At 44.7% G+C, this 17,011-nt stretch overlaps 1 protein-coding gene across 7 annotated transcripts in view; it reads right to left on the bottom strand.

Moving 5' to 3' along the window:
- The window catches only part of trpm7 (transient receptor potential cation channel, subfamily M, member 7), a 215,726-nt gene that overhangs the window by 119,680 nt on the left and 79,035 nt on the right, over positions 1–17,011 (bottom strand). For all 7 annotated transcript variants that reach the window (XR_005462557.1, XM_038813819.1, XM_038813820.1 and 4 more), the window contains 7 exons: positions 15,122–15,245; positions 12,092–12,164; positions 10,906–11,006; positions 10,474–10,608; positions 10,021–10,074; positions 8,767–8,907; positions 50–184 (listed from right to left, as the gene is read on the bottom strand). Coding sequence is in view for 6 of the 7 variants with exons in the window: in XM_038813819.1 (XP_038669747.1) it covers positions 50–184; positions 8,767–8,907; positions 10,021–10,074; positions 10,474–10,608; positions 10,906–11,006; positions 12,092–12,164; positions 15,122–15,245 (763 nt within the window). In the remaining variant the exon portion in view is untranslated. The remainder of the gene's footprint in view (positions 1–49; positions 185–8,766; positions 8,908–10,020; positions 10,075–10,473; positions 10,609–10,905; positions 11,007–12,091; positions 12,165–15,121; positions 15,246–17,011) is intronic.

Here is a 17,011-nt window from a genome sequence, read left to right as displayed (position 1 = left end):
CCACACTTGAAACCCATTTGCTGATGCATGGTTGTAGATTAAGCAGTACCTTGGGTTTATAAGGCTGTGCAGTCTTAATGAAGTGATTATGCCGAGTCTTCTCTTTTTTATCTGCTCGATTAGTGAGTGACTCCTGGTGTTTACGCAGCTGAGGTAGACTACTTGATGAATGTCGTCCAGACCTCTAGATTAAAAATATTTTTAAAACGTTGTTAGAGCATGTTCTCGAGAGTCCTATGCTCATCGAAATTTAAAATACCAGTTATGCTGTTGCGTTGCTTGGGTTTAAGGTTAGGAGCTGAAGCACTCTCTCTTACAAAAGCCAGGCTGGGTAAGTAGATTAGTGAACAAGGTGAAGTTTTTTTTCTTACAATCAACAGTTACACGGTCTTTGGGGGCCAAGTTAAAGATCAGCAAAAAAATCGGAAATAGGAGGATATTTTTAAAATGGAACATGAAGTGTTAAAACATAAACAATGCTAGAGGCACAATACATTTTTCACAATAAATTTAGAGTACCCAATTATTTTTTCCAATTAAGGGGCAATTCAGCGTGGCCAATCCACCTACCCTGCACATCTTTGGGTTATGGGGTGAGACCCACGCAGACACGGGGAGAATGTGCAAACTCCACTCGGACAGTCGTTGTACACAGATGATTTACTGTTGTACATCGCGGATCCGGCGGGGGGGGGGGGAAGAGAGGAGGAGATGCCAGAGGTGTTTAAGATACTTGGGGAGTTCGGGGATTTTTCGGGCTATAAACAAAGAACAAAGAAAATTACAGCACAGGAACAGGCCCTTCGGCCCTCCCAACCTGCGCCGATCCAGATCCTTTATCTAAACCTGTTGCCTATTTTCCAAGGTCTACTTCTCTCTGTTCCCCACCCATTCATAAAGCTGTCCAGATGCATCTTAATTGATGCTATCATGCCCATCTCTACCATCTCCGCTGGCAAAGCGTTCCAGGCACCCACCAACCTCTGCGTAAAAGACTTTCCACGCACATCTCCCTTAAACTTTTCCCCTCTCACCTTGAAATCGTGACCCCTTGTAATTGACACCCCCAATCTTGGAAAAAGCTTGTTGTTATCCACCCTGTCCATACCTCTCAATTTTGTAGACCTCAATCAGGTCTCCCCTCAACCTCCGTCTTTCCAATGAAAACAATCCTAATCTACTCAACCTTTCTTCATAGCTAGCACCCTCCATACCAGGCAACATCCTGGTGAACCTCCTCTGCACCCTCTCTAAAGCATCCACATCCTTCTGGTAATGTGGCGACCAGAACTGCACACAGTATTCCAAATGTGGCCTAACCAAAGTCCGATACAACTGTAACATGACCTGCCGATTCTTGTGCCCAATACCCCGTTTGATGAAAGCAAGCATGCTGTATGCCTTCTTGACCACTCTATCAACCTGCGTTACCACTTTCAGGGTACAATAGACCTGAACTCCCAGATCTCTCTGTACGTCAATTTTCCCCAGGACTCTTCCATTGACCAAATAGTCTGCTCTTGAGTTAGATCTTCCAAAATGCATCACCTCGCATTTGCCTGGATTGAACTCCATCTGCCTTTTCTCTGCCCAACTCTCCAATCTATCTATATTTTGCTGTATTCTCTGACAGTCCGCCTCGCTATCTGCAACTCCACCAATCTTAGTATCATCTGTAAACTTGCTCATCAGACCACTTATTCCTTCGTCCAGATCATTTATGTACATCACAAACAACAGTGGTCCGAGCACGGATCCCTGTGGAACACCACTAGTCACCCTTCTCCATTTTGAGACACTCCCTTCCACCACTACTCTCTGTCTCCTGTTGCCCAGCCAGTTCTTTATCCGTCTAGCTAGTACACCCTGAACCCCATAAGACTTCACGTTTTCCATCAACCTGCCATGGGAAACTTTATCAAATGCTTTACTGAAGTCTATGTATATGACATCTACAGCCCTTCCCTCATCAATTAACTTTGTCACTTCCTCAAAGAATTCTATTAGGTTTGTAAGACACGACCTTCCCTGCACAAAACTATGCTGCATATCACTGATAAGTCTATTTTCTTCTAAATGTGAATAGATCCTATCCCTCAGTATCTTCTCCAACAGTTTGCCTACCACTGACGTCAAGCTCACAGGTCTGTAATTCCCTGGATCATCCCTGCTACCCTTCTTAAACAAAGGGACAACATTCGTAATTCTCCAGTCCTCCGGGACCTCACCCGAGCTCAACGTGGGGAAGAGTGAGCTGTTTGTGCTGCACCTGGGGGACCAGGAGAGGTAGATAGGAGAGCTACCGTTGAAGAGGGCGGAGAGGAGTTCAGAGGAGAGGAGTCTCGGGGTTCAGATAGCTAGGAGCTGGGGGGGCCCTGCACAGGCTAAACTTTGAGGCTGGTGGAACAGATGGAGGAGTTCAGGAGGTGGGACACGCTGCCACTCTCTTTGGCGGGTAGGGTCCAGTCAGTTAAGATGATGGTGCTCTCAAGGTTTTTGTTTCTTTTCCAGTGCCTCCCCATATGGATTCCGAAGGCTTTTTTTTTCAAAGAGGGTTAACAAGAGTATTCTGGGGTTCGTGGGGGCGCGGAAGACCCCGAGTGTGAGGAAAGTATTCCTGGAGCGAGGAAGGGAGGTAGGCGGCTTGGCGTTGCCCAACTTGTGTGGGTATTACTGGGCTGCGAACGTGGCAATGATTCATAGGTGGGTGATGGAGGGGGAGAGTGCCGCATGGAAGAGGTTGGAGGTGTCGTCCTGTATGGGTACGAGTTTGGAGGCATTGGTGATGGCCCCGCTCCCACTCCACCCCGGCAAGGTACTCTACGTTTCCGGTAGTAGTGGCGTCCCTCAAAATTTGGGGGCAGTAGAGGCGGCATAGGGGGGAAGTGAAGGCCTCAGTGTGGGCCCCGATACAGGGCAATCACCGGTTTGCACCAGGGAGAATAGACAGTGGGTTTTTGAGTTGGCATAGGGCAGGCATCAGGCGGATGGGGGACCTTTTCCTCGATGGGAAGTTTGCGACTTTAGATGAGTTGGAGGGGAAGTGGGGCCTGTCCACTGGGAATGCTTTTAGGTATATGCAGATTAGGGCATTTGTTAAGCGGCAGGTGGCGGAGTTCCCGCTACTGCCGCCTTGGGGGGGGGGGGGGGGGGGGTAGGATCTCGGCAATTTATCAGTTGATGCAGGAAGAGGAGGAGGCCTCGGTGGAAGAACTGAAAGCGAAGTGGGAGGAGGAGCTAGGGGAAGAGATCGACGATGGGACGTGGGCGGATGAACTCGTCCTCTTCTTGCGCACGTCTCAGCTTAATTCAGCTGAAGGTGCTGCATAGGGCGCACATGACTGGGGCCAGGATGAGCCGGTTCTTTGGGAGAGAGGACAGGTGCGGGTGGCCCGGCGAACCACACCCACATGTTCTGGGCATGTCTGGCATTGGAGGGGTTTTGGAAGGGGGTGGCGGGGACTTTGTCCAAGGTGGTCGGTTCCAGGGTGGAACCGGGCTGGGGGCTCACGATCTTTGGGGTAGCATCGGAGCCGGCAGTGCAGGAGGCGAGAGAGGCCGGTACCCTGGCCTTTGCGTCTCCAGTAGCCCGGCGTAGGATTCTTTTACAGTGGAGGGACGCGAAGCCCCCAAGCCCGGAATCCTGGATCAATGACATGGCCGGGTTCATCATGCTGGAGAAGGTTAAGTTTGCCCTGAGGGGGTTGGTACAAGGGTTCTTCCAGCGGTGGCAGCCTTTTCTCGATTTTCTGGCGGAGGGTTAGAGGGTGGTCAGTCTCAGCAGCAACCCGGGGGGGGGGGGGGGGGGGGGGGGGGTCGGGGTCCGTTGAGGGGGTTTGTTTTTGCGACGGTGTGTTCGCTATTTTCTTCTTTCTTGTACTGTTATTAAGTTATTAATTTATTGCTTTGTATTGGGGGGATTTCTCTTTCTGTTTATTTCTACACCTTGTTTACTTTATTGTTGGGAGAAAATTTATTTTTGAAAAATTTGAATAAAAATTATTTTTATAAAAAAAGGTAATTTAGACATTCTGAATTCTCCCTCAGTGTACCCGTTGAGGTGCCCGAGTATGGCGACTCAGGGATTTTCACAGTAACTTAACTGCAGTGTCAATGTTAGCCTACATGTGACAATAATAAAGATTATTATTATTATGTGGAACCCGGCTCAATAGATTCTAACTTTTATTTTTTGTTCAGAGATGAACAGTCACAAGATTGCCAATGTATATTTTCTTGTGTAATAAATGTTTTTTTTTTATTATAGAGGCCAATTTAGCACAGTGGGCTAAACAGCTGACTTGTACTTCAAAACAAGACCAGCAGCGCGGGTTCAATTCCTGTACCGGCCTCCCCAAACAGGCACCGGAATGTGGAGACTAGGGGCTTTTCACAGTAACTTCATTGAAGCCTACTTGTGACAATTAGCAATTATTTTTAGAATATTATTATAAGTTAACTACAATGCACTACTCCTTCATCCCAGCTACACCATTACAGATACATACAGCTTTATACGGGTAACACAAGTTTATCTTCTACTCCAATGTTCCAAGCAGGTACACACTATGCCATCTGGTCTCACTGGAAAGCAAAGGTTTCCCATCACACTCTCAAAGGACACAAAGCTCCCAGATTTTTTTGAAGAATAAATGGATTAAGGGTTATGGCGTTCGGGCCGGAAAGTAGAGCTGAGCCCACAAAAGATCAGCCATGATCTCATTGAATGGCGGAGCAGGCTCGAGGGGCCAGATGACCTACTCCTGCTCCTAGTTCTTATGCCTTCACCAAGGGTCCACACCCAGGGTTTTGATATCTGTTTGCTATTCCTCTATCTTGGATCAGTACGTGTATTCAAGCTTCCACACAATTCTCAAGTACCCAATCACGCTAACAGAACCTCATAGGCTGTATTAAAGGTGTCACCAACGTCAGGATTACTTTGGATGTCCGGTTTCTCACTCGCAGACTTCCCCAGGTCTGCATTTTACAGCTGTGTCTTTAACTGGGAGCCTCTCTCTATCACTAACTTTAGTGAAGAGTACCTTGTTCAACTTCTTGTTCTTTGCCCCTTTGACTTCCTGGGACAACACTTTTCATTCCCTGGTTTCCTTGGGATGCTCCAAATTCCCCCCACAGTCCAAAGCTGTGCATGTTAGATGGATTGGCCATGCTAAATTGGTCCTCAAGTGTCGAGGAATGTACAGGTTAGATTACAGGGATAGGGCAGGAGAGAGGGCCTAGGTCGGGTGCCCTTTCAGAGGGCCAGTGCAGATTTGTGGGCCGAATAGCCTCCTCTGCACCCGAGGAATTCTATGATTTTGTTCTTTAGTGTTTTGGGATTTGCTTTATGCCCCCTTTGTATTGAAATAAAATGAAAATCACTTATTGTCACGAGTAGACTTCAATGAAGTTACTGTGAAAAGCCCCTAGTCGCCACATTCCGGTGCCTGGCCAGGGAGGCTAGTACGGTAATCGAACCGTGCTGCTGGCCTGCTTGGTCTGCTTTAAAAGCCAGCGATTTAGCCCAGTGAGCTAAATCAGCCCCTATGTCCTGCCTATGCTGGCAGCATCTGTGTAAAGCCTCTTGCTTCTGCGGTTACCTAGTTCCAGGCTGAAAACAACTGTTTCTACTTTTCAGTGAGAGCCTCTGGTTGCTACTCAATCGATTTTTTTTTATAAAGTCTGCCATTTTTAATGTTGTCAATCCTGATTACAAAGAAGGCAAAGTTTAAAGTGAAACTAAAACCTATACACACCTTTGTTCAATATGAAGCAGAGGTTTTTAATCTTTTCTTAGCACACAAATACAGAAACTTAAAATTAAATTTAAACCTTAGTTCCAACACGATCCAAATATAAATTGTTTGACCATCTCTTTTTCCTTACAAGGTGAAACTTCAGTCGTTGCTAATAAAAAAGAATGCTGGAAGCAGACATCTTCTATCATCATATGAAGAGTAAAAGGGTGTAAAAGGAGTAGGGTTGATTATGGGACAAAAAGGAAATTTACAGCTGGAGGCAGGGGTCATGACTGGGGTTTTAAATTAATATTTTGCATTTGTCTTTACCAAGAAATGTAGATGCTCCACAGGATATTGTGACAGACTAGGAAATTTTCCCAGAAGGGTTCATATTTGATATGGAGGATACACTGTTGGTACTGAAATTTGACATGGCACCAGGATCAGATGAGATACATCGAGGATATCGAAGGAAGTGAGAATGGAAATTGCTGGGGCGCTGGCCATTATCTTCCCGTCTCCTCTAGACGCAGGGGAGGTGCAAAAGGACTGGAAAATTGCAAATGTCACACCATTGTTCAAAAAAGGCTGCAAAGATAGTCCTAAAAATAACAGGCTATTCATTCAACTTTAGTGGGAAAGCTTCCAGAAACAATAAAATTAGCAGCCATGTGAAAAAACGTGGATAGATTAGGAAGAGCCAGCATGGATTTCTAACGGGGAAATCCTGTTTAACAAAGTTTTTTTGAGGAGGTAACATAATAATCATAATAAGTAACATGGATACAAAATTGGCTGAATAATAGGAAGTCGATCAATGGAAATTTTCAAATAATAATAATCTTTATTGTCACAAGTAGGCTTACATTAACACTGCAATGAAGTTACTGTGAACCACATTCCGGTACACTGAGGGAGAATTCAGAATGTCCAAATCACCTAACAGCACATCATTCAGGACTTGTGGGAGGAAACCGGAGCACCCGGAGGAAACCCACGCAGACAGGGAAAAAGTGCAGACTCCGCACAGACCGTGAACCAAGCCAAGAATCGAACCAGGGACCCTAGCGCTGTGAAGCCACAGTGCCAACCACTGTGCTACCATGCTGCCCATATAGGAAGGTTTAGAACATAGAACAGTACAGCACAGAACAGGCCCTTCGGCCCTCGATGTTGTGCCGAGCCATGATCACCCTACTCAAACCCACGTATCCACCCTATACCCGTAACCCCCCCCCCCCCCCCCCCCCACCTTACTTGTTAGAACACTACGGGCAATTTAGCATGGCCAATCCACCTAACCCGCACATCTTTGGACTGTGGGAGGAAACCGGAGCACTCGGAGGAAACCCACGCACACACGGGGAGGACGTGCAGACTCCGCACAGACAGTGACCCAGCCGTATATGGTGGGGATTCCCAGGGATCGGTATTGAGGCCCTTACTTTTCCTGATCATATATTAATCTAGATTTTGGAGGGAACAATTTCTAAAATTTCTTATGACAAAAAACTTGGAAGCATTGTAAACTGTGAAGAGGACTGTGTCAACCTTCAAAAGGACAGAGACAGGCTGGTGGAGCGGGTAGACTGGTGGCAGATGAAGTTCAATGTGGAGAAGTGCGAGGAGATGCATTTTGGAAGAACATGAAAATCTGAATGGGGCACAGGAGCAGAGGGACTGGGTGTATCTGTGCAGAGATCATTGAAGGTGGCAGGACAGGTGCAGAGAGCAGTTAATAAAAGCAAATAGTATTCTTTTGTTAGTAGGGGCATAGAGTACAAGCGCAAGGAGGTTATACTGAACCTGAAAAAGACACTTAGGCCTCAGATATAATATAATAATCTTTCTTATTGTCACAAGTAGGCTTACATTAACACTGCAATGAAGTTACTGTGAAAATCCCCTCGTCGCCACACTCCGGCACCTGTCCAGGTACACTGAGCGAGAATTCAGAATGTCCAATTCACCTAACAAGCACACATTGTTGGGCCTTGTGGCAGGAAACCGGAGCACCAGAAGAAACCCACGCAGATACGGGAAGAACATGCAGACTCCGCACAGACAGTGATCCAAGCAGGAATCAAACCTGGGACCCTGGCGTGTGAAGCAACATCGCTAACCACTGTGCTACCATGCCGCCCAAAATATTGTGTACAGCTCTGGGCACCACATTATAGGAAAGATGTGAATGCATTGGGGAGAGTTCAGAAAAGGTTTATAAGAATGGATTTAGGGATGAGAAACTTCAGTTATGAGGATAGATTGGAGAGGTTGGGACTGTTCTGCCTGGTCAGAAGGTGGCTAAGAGGAGATTTGATATAGCGGTGTTCACATCACGACTGGGCTGGACAGAGCAGACAGGGGGAAACTGTTCCCGCTTGTCATAGAATTTACAATGCAGAAGGAGGCCATTTGGCCCATTGAATCTGCACCAGCCCTTGGAAAGTGCACCCTACTTGAGCCCACACCTTCACCATATCCCTGTAACCCAGTAACCCCCCCTAACCTTTTGGACACCAAGGGCAATTTATCACGGTCAATCCACCTAACCTGCACATCTTTGGACTGTGGGAGGAAGCTGGAGCACCCTGAGGAAACCCACGCAGACACAAGGAGAACATGCAGACTCCGCACAGACAGTGACCCGAAGTCGGAATTGAACCCGGGACCCGGGACCTGTGAGGCAGCAGTGCTAACCACTGTGCCACCCGATCCTTGCAAAAGGATCACAAACAATGGGGACAGATACAAAGTGATTTGCAAAAAAGTAAATGTGATGGAAAAAAACAATCTTTTTCACACATTAGAGTGGTTATGGCTTGGAATGCACTGGCTGGAAGTGGCAGGTTCAATCTGACAGCAGTAACTTCATAGACAAACTTACATCCTACTATGCTACAGCACACATCAATTTCACATTTTCCTTAAAAAGTTACCAAAGCTTTAAAATTTTTAAACATCTCCACCCGCAAACTACACTTCCTGTCTTTGTGGCGAGATAGTCCAGAAAATAACATACCCGATTGTTCCCATGGAGATTATTGTAGATAATTCTGAAGCGTTTCCGTGTGTATGTACATCGATAAGTTCCACCCATAAGGTATTCGATGACGAGACCCACATCAATCAAAGTGACTTTATAATCTGAAGGGAGGTTCCCCTATGGAATAAAAACAATTCAAAATTATTGACTCGGGCAGCAGCAACAATGCTATTCCATCCCAGTGAAACTGGTAATAGACTGAGACCAGCCTGTCGGTCCTACAATCTCAGCCTCTTTCACAAGCATTCAGAAAAACAATTAGGGTAACTATATTTCTCTATCTTTTTGTGATTTGTCTATTTCTCACATTGAAGGAATTAAACAGTAATTGACACTAGGTAACATCGGTACAATATTAATTGCCGCAGTGAAATTATTTCAATGGTCATGTTTGCTCAACTCAGAAGATTTAACTGTCAATATGTTTCCTTAATAGGATCAGCAGTATTCATCATCTAAACAAACAATATCCTTTGCAAAAGACAAAGCAGAATGACTGTTAATAGTGTATCTTGAGAGTAAAATCCTCTTCACGTCCACTCTATCCAGGCCCCGCAGTATCCTGCAAGTTTCAATGAGATCCCCTCTCATCCTTCTGAACTCCAACGAATACAAACCCAGAGTCCTCAAACGTTCCTCATACGACAGGTTTTTCATTCCAAGGATCATTCTTGTGAACGTCCTCTGGACCCTTTCCAAGGCCAGCACATCCTTGGTTAGATACGGGGCCCAAAACTGCTCACAATACTCCAAATGGGGTCTGACCAGAGCCTTATTCAGCCTCAGAGGTACATCCCTGGTCTTGTATTCTTGCCCTATCGACATGAATGCTAACATTGCATTTGCCTTCCTAACTGTTGACTGAATTTGCACATTAACCTAAGAGAATTATGAACTAGGGCTCCTAAAGTCCCTTTGTGCTTCTGATTTCCTAAGCCTTTTCCCATTTAGAAAATAGTCTATGCCTCCAAGGAAGCAGACCTTGGAAAATAGGGGACAGGTTTAGATAAAGGATCTGGATCGGCGCAGGCTGGGAGGGCCGAAGGGCCTGTTCCTGTCTGTAATTTTCTTTGTTCTTTGTTCCATTCCTCCTTCCAAAGTGCATACCCTCACACTTTTCCACATTGTATTTCATCTGCTACTTCTTTGCCCACTCTCCTAGCCTATCCAAGTCCTTCTGCAGCCCTCTTGCTTCCCTCTACACATCTTTGCATCATCTGAAAATATTACCTGTTTGACATCTCTCACTAGATGTAATAGCGTTGGATTAGTTGGTCCTTGTTTCTGCAATGAAACAGCACAAAAATAAATGAGGGAAGTATTTCTGAGCAGCAGAAGAACAAGCAGGAAGAACACATTTGACATAATACGGTCATGTTTGCAGTATGTCACAAAGTTCTTCACAGCCAGCAATAAACTACAAGTATAGCCTTCATATGTTTGCATTTGCAACCGCAGTCTTAATCACACCAAAAGTACAGATCACGGTTTGGCTACAAAAACTACACTTCATAAGAACTAATTTAAACAACCCCTTAATGTGTATTGTTAGTACAATTGCCAGAGTCTGTGCTTTAATAATTCACGACTATTTATCACAAATATTATCCTCCATAACTAACTTGTGCACTCTAATACTGCTGCATTTGGGACTTGAAAACATAAACCATTCTTCGCACTTACTGTGTTGTACAGCTCTTCAAGCCGAGGAATTGTGAGGAATTTGTGCATGCTAACTCCATTTTCAATGAGAAGTTTCACAAATTCCACTCGGTCCATGACAAGGGCATCCAACATTGCTTGCTCCAGTGATCCAACCTGCAGCATCAGAAAAAATAAACATGAAAATCCAACTTGCTGCACTGATTAATCTTAATGGTTAGTGCATCAGTAAGACTGAATAATCAATTGTTTTTAACCAGACAGCAACATTAAGCATTGGGAGAAAAATGTGAGATTAGAATTTTCCAGATCATAATCAATAGAATTACATTATCTTTGCAGTGACTGAAAATAACAAGTAATAAATGCACTTGAAGAAATATTAATTCCACTTGTGTGTTGCATTGTGCCTTATCCTTAAAAACGTTTCCTACAATGTCAATGCTTACTTACCAACCATTGCTGCCCATAAACAAATGCTTGGTTCTTAGCAATATCCACTCTGTCCCAAGCGAGAGTCAAAATCAATTGATCAAATGCAGATGAATTAGTACCTGAATTTAAAAAGGGTCACAGCTTCAATGAGTCACAATGGAACAGAGAAGATGCAACATGTTATTGCATGCTGTACAGGGCATAGCTATTGCCAAAACCAATTCTCAGCTCTCTCATTCTAGGTATAATCACATAAGCTTTTGACAGTTGCTGAGTTCGTATTCAGGTCAGAGGATTTAAAAACAGTACAACGAAAACCACAGGCTTAATTTTACCTTGAATTCATAGACAGCTCTTTTTGTTTTAAAACACATTGCACAGAATAACCCCCAATAAGATCATTTATTCCTAGCACAAACTGTTGAAATGATCTTTTTACTCACATCACTGGTTCTTAGCCATCACATAAGTAGCTTTTGGCTGCACAAAGCTATTTTCTCTTATTTTAGTATATGCATTTCTCAAGTCTCATTCTGAACTTTGATTTCCCATGATTTCCCACTTTAGAATCTGAGTAGTGTAGTGCTCAACATCACAGCTCAGAAAGATAGATTCTGCTTCCTGGCCACATCACCCAACTCTCTGGTCCTGCTGAACTGCAAAGTCCATCTGCAAAGCACAGAAACTAATTTGATCTTTATTATTTAACATTTAAGTTTAATGTGGCATTAAAACAGACATGTGATTCTGGCAAGAGCAGGTTTCTCGGTTTGCTATCTATGTGCCTCAATAGTTTAAAATCGCTGTATATTCATACATTGATTGCTTTCATTGAAACATGCGATTAACTGGCTTTATTTCATGAATCCACAATATCTTTTTTCTCACATCCCATTCCTTCCATCTTCATCACTATTCTCGGATTAATTTCGCTAGCAGGGATCACTGAGTTAATAGAGAAGCATTTTGTTGCACTCACTGACCAAAAGCAGTAGTGAATAATAACTAGCGTTACACTTTGCTTCTACAATGCCAGCATGAAACCCAAAATTTTAAAAATCTGATACTATTCTTAAAACATCCTTTTGCAAGAATTACTAATCCAATAAATGCATCTATTCATCAATAGTCAACTTTCATGACAGTAACAGAGGATAGAAAAGAAACGGTTACCACAGAAGTGGTACATGTCCAGGACACTTACCCTTTAACAAAGCGGTTAGAATGGCCACATCTATGTCTTGATGTTCTTCTGCTCCAATGTGATACACAGTGATCTGAAATTATACACAACATGATCAAACTCCAGACTGGACCATCAACACCCATTCTAGTCTCCATACTGGAGTACTTGGAATGTTTTTCTTTGTGAAAGATACAATATAAATGCATTTTCATTGCAGTAATGATTTCTGCAGGCAAACTATTCTGTAGAAGGAATGCTGCAGCTGAACCCAAACCTGCCGTCACTCAATATCGGAGTGATATGGGCAGCACGGTGGCACAGTGGTAATCACTGCTGCCTCACGGCGCCAAGGTCCAAGGTTCGATCCCGGCTCTGGGTCACTGTCCGTGTGGAGGTCGCATTCTCCCCGTGTTTGTCTGGGTTTCGCCCCCACAACCCAAAGATGTGCACGTTAGGTGGATTGGCCACGCTAAATTGCCCCTTAATTGGAAAAAAGGAATTGGGTACGCTAAATTTTTAATTTTTTTTTTAAATATCAGAGTGATATTGCAACCATGAGTTCTTTCCAAATAACTCACTCAAGCCAGTTCCTGGTCATTTCATCAATTCATCTGAAATTTTAAGTTTTCTTTTGAGGGTGAACTACCCAACCTCCCGAGATAATCCACCACCTCACTTGAGGCAGGGTGACAATGCACCTGTGCCAGTTCATTTTAGAACCTGGGTTAGTGTGTTTCACGAGGAGAGTAGATGTTGTTCAAGTTACAATTATCTTCCCAATGTGTAGGAGACACTTGGATTTCAATAAATGCGCCCCATATACCCGCCACAATATTGTGAATACAATCTCTTCGTATGTGTGGGATGAAGGGGAATAGAAATTCAAGTCGACATCATTATCACCATGTTGGGTTATTGGAGTGTCAGCTTTGGCTTAGCAGTATTCACACCCAAGACACGCGGTCATGGGATCAAATACCAAACCATGTTTCCTACACTTCAACAGTAACTACACTTCAAAATTACTTCACTGACTGTAAAGCACATTAGATTTCCCGGACATTGTAAAATAAAATGCTGTATAAACGTAAGCTCTCTCTCTCTCTCATACTTCAGAAGGACGTGGAGGCTTTGGAGAGAGTACAGAAAAGGTTTACCAGGATGTTGCCTGGTATGGAGGGTATTAGCTATGAGGAGAGATTGAATAAACTGGATTGTTCTCCCTAGAGAGACGGAGGCTATGGGGTGACCTGACAGAAATTTATAAAATGATTAGGGGGAGAAATAGGGTGAACAGTTGGAGGTTTTCCCCAGGGCAGAAATGACGATTACAAGGGGCACAGGTTCAAGGTGAGGGGGGAATGGTTCAGTTGAGATGTGCGGGGGAGGTTTGTTTGTTTTTTCTTTTTTTTTTTTTTTACAGAGGGTGGTGGTGGCCTGGAATGCACTGCCAAGTGAGGTGGTTGAGGCATATACATTAGCGACCTTTAAGACTTATCTGGATAGGCACATGAACAGATGGGGTACAGAAGGATACGGGCGTTTGGTCTAGATAGGACATGTGGTCAGCACAGGCTTGGAGGGCCGAAGGGCCTGTTCCTGTGCTGTACTGTTCTTTGTTCACTGCAACCTTGAAATCAAAACCTTTTGTTCCCAAATCATGGAATACACACTTCTGCATCAGCTATACCCTAGGAGAGATATATCTTTGGACTTAGTGCATAGCACCACACTGCACTAAATTATGTTCAGTGACCAATGGTGCGAACAAATGTGAAACAAATCTAGGGAATGTGGACAGGTCAGGGGATCAAAGGGCTTATCAGTGCATCAGCTAAAGTCACAAGAACTGACAGACAAGAGAGAAAGTGAGAATGTGGATTACATATTAAGTTGCCACGTGCTTGAGGAATGGCAGGAGAGGTTGACTATGAAATATCACGATGCATAGCTAGGAATGTGATTGATAAACTCTGGATAAAAGCAAATTACTGCAGATGCTGGAATCTGAAACCAAAGAGAAAATGCTGGAAAATCTCAGCAGGTCCGGCAGCATCTGTAAGGAGAGAAAAGGGCTAACGTTTCGAGTCCAGATGACCCTTTGTCACAGTGATTGATAAACTGTTATAACCCGCACGGAGGTCACGGGGTGCAAGACTATTAGGTTCCCCGTGACGGAGGCAGAATATGAACGCTCCTGTTAAAGGGGCAGGGCTTCCCCTTGGCAAGGAAAGCCTGATGGGTAGAAACACCTCGGCCCGGATATGGGCCTGAGATGTGAGTGTACCCTTCGGGGAGCGAGAGTATACTTGCATAATCCATTAAACCTTTTGTTTTGCCTCCAACCATTCATTCCTTCTGCTCTGATCCGACATAAACCAAAGGAGATTACGTTTACGGTGATGTTTGGCCTAGGTAATGCTGCACCTGGAGTAGGCCGAACCAAGCATGGACCTCACACCCCGCGAGTGCGGAACAGGGAGTACAGGAGCCCGTCCACAGACCGAGCACTGCCTTTCAGGGCCCCGATCATGGGGGCATTACCGCCGAGGGCAGGACTGGTTGAAGCACCTCCGTCTTGACTACCATACGAGGAAAGATTAAACAGGGTGGGCCTGTACTCCTTGCAGTTCTGAAGAATGAGAGCTGATTTGATTGAAATGTACAGGATTCTTAGGGGGTTAGACAGGGTAAATGAGTGTAGGACCTGATGGCATAGTCATCACAGAATAGAGGGTGCTCATTTTAGTCGGATTTGAGGAAGAATTTCCTCCGAGTGGAGAATCTTTGGAATTCTTTACCTCTGGCGGCTGTGGAAGCAAAGTCCTTGAACATTTTCCAGGCTGAGATCGATAGGTTATTAATCAGTGAGGGAAATGAAGGGTTATGGAGATAAAGCAGGAAAGTGGACTTTTAAGTGTTGGATCAGTCTTGGTCTTATTAAATCGTAGAGCAGGCTCGAAGGGTTGAATGGCCTCCTTCTGTTCCTATTTATGGTCTAATGAACCAAGACGGTCCACCACAGTATATTATTGTGACAAAACTTACAAGTTCTCTAGCCTTCATACATTCCATCAGGGTCTGAAACAGATGGAGTGCCTCACTTTGGCTGAAGTTGAAAGTCTTTTTGATTGTTGTGAGGATTTCCAATTCCAACCCATCTGGAAGTATTCTAGAGGAGAACCAAACACAAATCTCATTAACTACAGAAGTAATTTAAGCACAGAATCAGTTGTTGAATCAACAAACATTCTTACATGGTAAATAATTTCAAAAAAATCAGTCATGCTGTGAAAAAAAAAAACATTCTTGTTCCAATTGGCTATACGGCTGATCCATTTCCACTTGTTCAATACTATTAGTCTGACTGGTCTCGAATTAACTTGTCTCTGCATTTTTAGAAAGTCCTTGCTAATTTCCCTTTTACTTATTGTCACTATTTCTTCACAGCTAACCTGACCTCCTCACAGCCTTGGTTCAATGTGGACAGAAGAGCTGAACTAGAGAGCTGAGGTGAGAGTGGCTGTCCTTGACATCAAGGCAGCATTTGACCGAGTGCGGCATCAAAGAGCCCGAGCTAAACTGGAGTCAATGGGAACCAGGGGGAAACTCTGTTGATTGGAGTCGCACCTGAAAATGAAAAATGAAAATCGCTTGTCACGAGTAGGCTTCAATGAAGTTACTGTGAAAAGCCCCTAGTCGCCACATTCCGGCGTCTGTTCGGGGAGGCTGGTACGGGAATCGAACCGTGCTGCTGGCCCGCTTTAAAAGCCAGCGATTTAGCCCCGAGAGCTAAACCAGCCCCTGGCACAAAGGAAGACGGCTGTGGCTGTTAGAGGTCAGTCATCTCAGTCCCACGGCATCACTCAAGTGTTTATCAGGCAGTGTCCTCAGCCCAACATCTTCAGCTGCTTCATCAGTTACCTTCCTTCCTACATGAGGTCAAATATTCGCTGAAGATTGCACAATGTTCCGCACCATTCGCAACTCTTCAGATACTCGAGCAATCCACGTGGAAATCGACAATATCCAGGCTTGGGGCTGACAAGTGACAAGTTACATTTGTGCCACACAAGTACCAGACAAAGACCATCGCCTATAAGAGAGGTTCTAACCATCGCACCCTTGACATTTAATGGCAGTACCATCGCTGAATCTCCCACAATCAACATCCTGGGGATTACCATTGACCAGAAACTGAAATGGACTAACTCTATAAATACTGTGGCTACAGGAGGTCAGAGGCTGGGGATCCTACAGCGAGTAATTCATCCCCTGACCCGCAAAGCCTGTCCACCATCTACAAGTCAGGAGTGCAATGCAATAATCTCCACTTGTCTGGATGAATGAAGCTCCAACAACACTCAAGAAGCTCAACACCATCCAGAACAAAGCAGTCCATTTGATTGTCACCCCTTCCATAAACATTCACTTCCTCAACCACCGACGCACAGTGGCAGCCGTGTGTACCATCTACAAGATGCACTGCAGTAACTCACCAAGGTTCCTTAGGCAGCACCTTTCAAACCCACGACCACCACCATCTAGAAGGACAAGAGCAGCAGATACCTGGGAACCCCACCACCTAGAGGTTCCCCTCCAAGTCACTCACCACCCTGACTGGGAAACATATCGCCGTTCCTTCACTGTCGCTGGATCAAAATCCTGGAACTCCTTCCCTAACAGCACAGTGGGTGTACATACACCTCAGTGACTGCAGCGGTTCAAGAAGGCAACTCACCACCACCTTCTCAGGGGCAACTGGGGATGGGCAAGTGCTGGCTTACCCAGCGACACCCAAATCCCATAAAACTGATTATAAAACCTGTTAACTTGAGCAATTGGGATTTTTTTCACGATAGCCGAAAAGGTTACAAGTTAGTCTTCAAGAATATTATGGGTTGTATCAGAGTCAAAAGAAAAAGAGTTCTAAAGAGG

This window comes from Scyliorhinus canicula, chromosome 12, assembly GCF_902713615.1.
Source record: "Scyliorhinus canicula chromosome 12, sScyCan1.1, whole genome shotgun sequence".
NCBI lineage: Eukaryota > Metazoa > Chordata > Chondrichthyes > Carcharhiniformes > Scyliorhinidae > Scyliorhinus > Scyliorhinus canicula.
The sequence above is the reverse complement of the archived record's forward strand: the minus strand, read 5'-3'. Positions and strand labels throughout refer to the sequence as shown.